The sequence below is a fragment of the Brassica napus genome, chromosome A7, assembly GCF_020379485.1.
Source record: "Brassica napus cultivar Da-Ae chromosome A7, Da-Ae, whole genome shotgun sequence".
Taxonomy (NCBI): domain Eukaryota; kingdom Viridiplantae; phylum Streptophyta; class Magnoliopsida; order Brassicales; family Brassicaceae; genus Brassica; species Brassica napus.
The window spans coordinates 19691351-19697487 of record NC_063440.1 but is presented as its reverse complement, the minus strand read 5'-3'; the positions used below and the strand labels follow the sequence as shown (position 1 = coordinate 19697487).

The 6137-nt window shown below is 32.6% G+C and overlaps 2 protein-coding genes and 1 non-coding gene across 3 annotated transcripts; 1 reads left to right on the top strand and 2 right to left on the bottom strand.

Moving 5' to 3' along the window:
* The first annotated feature begins 1484 nt into the window (after positions 1–1484).
* On the top strand, positions 1485–3301 carry LOC106353480 (indole glucosinolate O-methyltransferase 4). Its single transcript, XM_013793240.3, has 4 exons — positions 1485–2086; positions 2172–2482; positions 2611–2675; positions 2758–3301. Exons 1-4 carry the CDS (start codon positions 1626–1628, stop codon positions 3055–3057), a joined length of 1137 nt encoding a protein of 378 aa, XP_013648694.1. The 5' UTR covers positions 1485–1625; the 3' UTR covers positions 3058–3301.
* A 931-nt stretch (positions 3302–4232) lies between these two features.
* LOC106353481 (acetyltransferase At1g77540-like) lies at positions 4233–4948 on the bottom strand. The gene is made up of 2 exons (XM_013793241.3): positions 4608–4948; positions 4233–4526 (listed from the first exon to the last, which is right to left on the bottom strand). Exons 1-2 carry the CDS (start codon positions 4914–4916, stop codon positions 4455–4457), a joined length of 381 nt encoding a protein of 126 aa, XP_013648695.1. The 5' UTR covers positions 4917–4948; the 3' UTR covers positions 4233–4454.
* Positions 4949–5200: 252 nt separating this feature from the next.
* TRNAQ-UUG lies at positions 5201–5272 on the bottom strand. Its single transcript has one exon. It is a non-coding gene; the product is annotated as a tRNA-Gln (tRNA).
* Positions 5273–6137: the final 865 nt, after the last annotated feature.

Below are 6137 nucleotides of genomic sequence, written 5' to 3'. Positions count from 1 at the left end.
AGATTTGTACGACTAGTTCTGCGGTTAGAAATTTGTGCGTTTGCGGGATACTTATGACTGGTTAACTACCAAATGCAGCAGCTGTTAAATAATAAATTAATAATATTTACATTTTATACAATTATAAAAATATCAAAAATAATAATATTATAATAAATATAAAATTTATATTTAGAAAGTTATAGTTTAAATTTTTTAAAAATATAGAAAATATTTTTATTTTAAAGTTTTATAATATTAATTAAAATTTAATTGATATATTTTAGCATTTTTATAATTTCACTTTAATTTTTTTATTGAATTTTTTTATTTTTGTATTTATATTGTTTTGGAAAAAAAAAAAATTTTTATCCTCCCGCAAACGCCCGCAACCGCAAAAGCTAGCTGGAACCAGCTTTTGAATTTATGAGGTTCAGAGCGATTTGGAGCGGTTTAGAGCGGTTTGAGCGATTGTTGCAAAACGCCAGCAACCGCTACTAACCACAAAAGCTGCGTTTGCGGGTGGTAGCGGGAAAACCAGTCATACCCTAAATATCTTAGTAAGAATTTTTTTTTTTAAAGAGAGAATCAAAAGTATCTTGCAGAAATATCCTTCCGAAACTCGAAGGCCAGTTATCTGTTTCTAGTGGCTAAATTTTATAAGTGCTTTAAAATTCAGTTCATTCATTTATTTATAATTAAATATTGATATTTTGGACTAAAATCCGGTAATTAAATGGAAAACTCCACCGATAAGGTGTTCTTGGCCCAAAATATCTGAAATATTTTAGGCTGAGTTTCTCAATATTACTAGGTGTTTTCCTGCAGCATGTGCAGTAAAATGTTTTTAAATGTAACATATATTTTACTAAAAATATGTATTAAATATTATAAATTTTACAATTTTCTTACTAATATTTAATAGAGATTTGATATATATTAAATCAATTTGTATAAAACTAATAAAATGATATAAAATTGTATAATTATAAAAAATTTAGCCTAAACAATATTTATAAAATTTGTAGATATATAAGAAACTAATAATCTTACGATTGGATATTTAAATTTTTAAAAAACTGTAGAAATTTTTGAAAGCTTTAGTAATACAAATTGTATAATTATACAAAATAATAATATTTCAAAATTTGAAATGTTATATATGAATATATTTATTTTATAGATGATGTATGAGCTATTACCATATTTTAAAAAAGTTTACCAAAAAGAAATATCAATATTGAATGTAATATATGAATTATTACCATATTCTAATAAGTTTGTCAAAAATATATATCAACATTAAATGAAATTATTCATCTTATATTTTTCTAGAAGCCATGCTATCAATTTCAGTAGTCATGTCATATTTGTTTTGTGAAATTGATTGTAAAGAAGACATGTGGCAAAATCACTTCGCAAATATAGTCTAACAAGATGAGATATAATTAAACAATATTATTTATATATACTTACACATATATGTAATAAGAATTCCATGTTGAAAAACCTCTTGGAGGTGCTCTTACCTCCAGTTTCCACTATAAAACAGCGCAAGGCATGGATGTACTTGAAACCAAGCCTCTATTTCTCATTACTTACATTGTTGTCTACCTATCTTCTCCGTTTTCAACCAACATCAACTAATGGCGGACCAACTTCAAAATCCCTTAAACACTTCTCCTAAACCGGGTCTGATCAAAGAAGAAGAACAAGAAATGGTGGCCTTGCAAGCCGAGAGGATCGTGTACTCCTTGACGTTCCCAATGGTTTTCAAAGCTGCCTTGGAGCTGGGAGTCATCGACACAATGGCTGCGGTTGAGGATGGCATGTGGCTCTCGCCTTCCGAGATAGCGTCTCGTCTACCTACTAAACCCACCAATCCAGAGGCTCCACTGATGCTGGACCGGATGATGCGATTACTCACCAGCCACTCGATCTTGAAATGTCGTGTTGTTGAAACCGGAGAGAACGACCAAACCGGAAAGATCGAAAGGGTATACGCAGGTGAACATGTTTGCAAGTTTTTCTTGAAAGATTGTGACGGCTCGGGTTCTCTCAGATCTATGTTCATGTTGTGCCATGACCACGTCGTTTTCAAGAATATGTACGTTCTATATATTAATAATACGAAATAAATGCAATTACGTCAAGTTAATTTACATATTCTCCTAACTAATATTTTTCTACAGGTCACATATAAAGGATGTGATATTAGAAGGAACAGATGCATGTGTTTCTGCCCACGGTATGAAAGTCTTCGAATACATTGCATCTGATGAACAATTCGCTGAGAAGTTTAACCCGGGAATGTCGGAATCTTCAACCATGTTCATGAAGAAGTTTCTAGAAAAATACAAAGGATTTGAAGATGTTAACACCTTGGTGGATGTTGGAGGAGCTGTTGGAACCCTACTAGATGTAGTCACTTCCAAGTATCCTCATATCAAGGGCATCAATTTCGACTTACCACCGGCTATTGCCTATGCTCCTGCTTATCCCGGTAAATAAATTAAATAAAAAAATTGATATATAGTTTTTGTATTGAAGTGTTAATAGTTACATTCTAATAAATAATAATCTTCTAAAATTGTTATTTGTTATATATCTTGATTAAATCTGTTATTATAGGAGTGGAACATGTGGCAGGAGACATGTTAGTAGAAATTCCAAAGGGAGATGCTATTATCATGAAAGTAAGTATATATGCGTATAAACTATCATATGATCTAATTAATACATCTGTTGAACAAAATAAAAAAGGTTTCACTGATACAGTGGATACTGCATGCTTGGAACGATGAAAACTTTGTTAAAATTCTCAAAAACTGCTGGGCAAGTCTCCCAGAGAAAGGAAAAGTGATAGTTCTCGACGTGGTTATGCCAACAGAACCAAAGTGTGACGACTTAGCTTCTAACTTGCGGTTCACTTTAGACATGTTCATATTAACACAACGTTCAGGTGGTAGAGAAAGGACTCTTCCCGAATTGGAGGCTTTAGGTTGTGCTGCAGGCTTTAGTCGTTGCGAGTTCATTTGCCGGGCCTATTCTTTGTCTCTTATTGAGTTCCGCAAATAGATTTGAGGTTTGCAAAAATAAGAACCACTACTTGTCCCATGAATACTATGCATCAGTTAAGATCCTATGTTTTGATGTTTATCTACCAAAAATAAAAGCGGAGAACTTGTTTTTATGTGTAATATATATATATATGTGTAATAAACAGTATGGGTGTTTCAGTTTTTTATTTGGTTAAGTTTTAACAGTCGGGTATGGAGTTTAAAAAAATTGCTTGAATATTTATAAAATTGAGTTTGGCTCCCATTCAATTATTGTAATTTTTGGTTAGGATAACAATATATAGACAAATTAATACCGGAGAAAATTAATTTTAAGGTTGATTTATATTTGTTAATTTGGATTACTTTTTTAGAGTTGAGAGGTTTTGGGTCCGTGTGCTCATACATCTCATATCAGTTTAAATCTAGTCCTAAACCATTTCAAATTAGCTATTTTAGAAAAGAACAGTTCTTACAGCATTTTCAAATCTACTGTATTTTCAGTTTAAAACTCAATTTGGAATAAATTTTACGCCCCTATTAATTTAAAATTAGCGTAAAAGATAGATTTAGGGTTTGACTGGTTCAAACGCAGCAGTTGCGGTTGCGGCTGCGGGCGTTTGCGGATGCGGGTGGTTGCGGTTTCTAGCGGTTTTAAGAGATTTGTACGACTGGTTCTGCGGTTAGAAATTGGTGCGTTTGCGGGATACTTACGACTGGTTAACTACCAAATACAGCAGCGGTTAAATAATAAATTAACAATATTTACATTTTATATAATTATAAAAATATCAAAAATCATAATATTATAATAAATATGTAAATTATATTTTCAAAGTTATAGTTTTAAATTTTTCAAAATTATAGAAAATATTTTTATTTTAAAATTTTATAATATTAATTAAAATATAATAGATATATTTTAGTATTTTTATAATTCCATTTTAAAAATTTTATTTTTATTTTTATTTTTGTATTTATATGGTTTTAAAAAAAAAAGAAAAAAAAATTATCCTCCCGCAACCGCCCGCAACCGCAAACGCTAGCTGGAACCAGCTTTTGATTTTAAGAGGTTTGGAGCGGTTTGAAGCGATTTGTAGCGGTTTGTATGATTGTTTCGAAACGCTGTCAACCGCTACCAATCGCAAAAGCTGCGTTTGCGGGTGGTAGCGGGAAAACCAATCAAGCTCTTACTTCAAAAAAATGGAAAATCTTTATTCATTTACAATAATATGATCGTTGTGGAATTTTTTTGATGTGCTTCAACTGTCATGTTAAGACATTCAAAGACTTCATTATTACAGATTCATTACATCTGTCTCCGACAGATCTTGAGTACAAGGTTTTAAAAGATTACACAACCAACAACTGACATTGAGACACAAACTTAACAATAATGTTAAAACGAGTCTTACTTCAGATGCTAGACTTGGGATCCTCCGAATGAACCAGAGGCTTCCACGTCGGGTTCCTAGGAAGAAACGTGTCCTGCAAAACCCACACACCGGTTCAAACTTTCAAGATCCATGAATTTTCGAGATAAAAAATTAAAAGATTGAGAGATCTTACGGAAACGTAGGAGCAGGAAGGGACGACGGAGAGGGAGTGAGAGGAAGCGTGTTCGAAGGCGGCGATGCATAGGAGGGAAGCTAAACCTAACCCTCGTTTTGAGGAAGGGACGTAGGTGTGGACCAGATCCATTACTTTTCCGTTGTTTCTCAGTTTGTAGTCGATGAAAGCTTCGTGATCTTCGGTTTCGAACCGGTGTTTCCCCGCGTTCCAAACTATCTTCGGTGGCTCAGTCGCCGTAATCTTCGCTCCCGATGTCGCCGCCATCGCCAAATGATGTAACCGTGAACCAAAGGAAAGTTTCATCATTGTCCTGTCTGATCCTTTTCTTTGTCATTTGTGTTATGTTTGGGCCTTTTAATGGGATGACTATGGATCGTTATAGGCCTTTCAGGTAGGCGTCTTAATTGGAACAAATATTATTTTTATGACATTAAGACAAAAAGGCTTATTAAATGTCATAGATTATCTTGTCTTAACAATAAAACATAAATTCTTTGAAAAGGACCAGAAGTGATGAAGAACAGTCAGTTTTGAATATGTTCTCCGCTGATTACGAAGTTTAATGAAACATACAAAAAGTTAAAAAGAAAAGGTCCTACCGGGAGTCGAACCCAGGTCGCTGGATTCAAAGTCCAGAGTGCTAACCACTACACCATAGAACCTTGGATGCTTGAAGAGTAACAATAGAACTATTTATATGAATAGAGTTCACCGAGATTAAACAACCTTGATATTGTATTTGAGTGATAACTTATGATAGCATAACATACACATGAAAGCTTACTTAAAACCTAAAAGAAAATTTAGATCTTCTTTTTTTTTGAAAATTTAAATCTTTAGATTCATTCATATGTTTTTTCTAAAAAAAAAATAAAAAATTGAGAATGGAACACATATCAACAGTTTATACCATTTTTAATGTATTTTTGTTAGTTTTACCTCTAAAATAGAGAATTTCTATAATAGAGATGAAGTTTACTCCAATTTATTCTCTTCTTATAGCAATCTTCAAAATATAGAGTAAAAAATAGAGATTGATATTTCTTTTTCTCTAAATAACAGAAAAAATAGCAATTTCTATTTTAGAAGAAAATATAGCAATGGAATTGAGTAATTTTGCTTCTAAATACTATTATAGAAGCAAAAATAACAATGGATTGGAGATTCTACCTGTTTGATCTTAGGTTTTGTATTTTTTTTATGGAGAGAGAGACATGTTCTTGGATCTTCTCTTTAGCTTTGTTTCAATGTCTTGAAGACAAAGTTTAGATTCTTCATACTTATCTCTGATTATGTCAAAAGATATCTGCAGCTCAGCTTTCTCAACTTCCATCTTCTCCAACTTATTTTCTACCTCCACTATATCCACAAACGCTAGCTTCAAGCTCAAGTCTCAACGTGTGCTCACTACTTCTCTGTTACATTTAACTTTTCTTTCAAGCTCATCTTTCTCCGCTTCTAACTTCTCCAACTTTTCTTCAAGTTCCTTATTTCGGCAAGTCAATACTTCTATTTCAGAAGCCAATG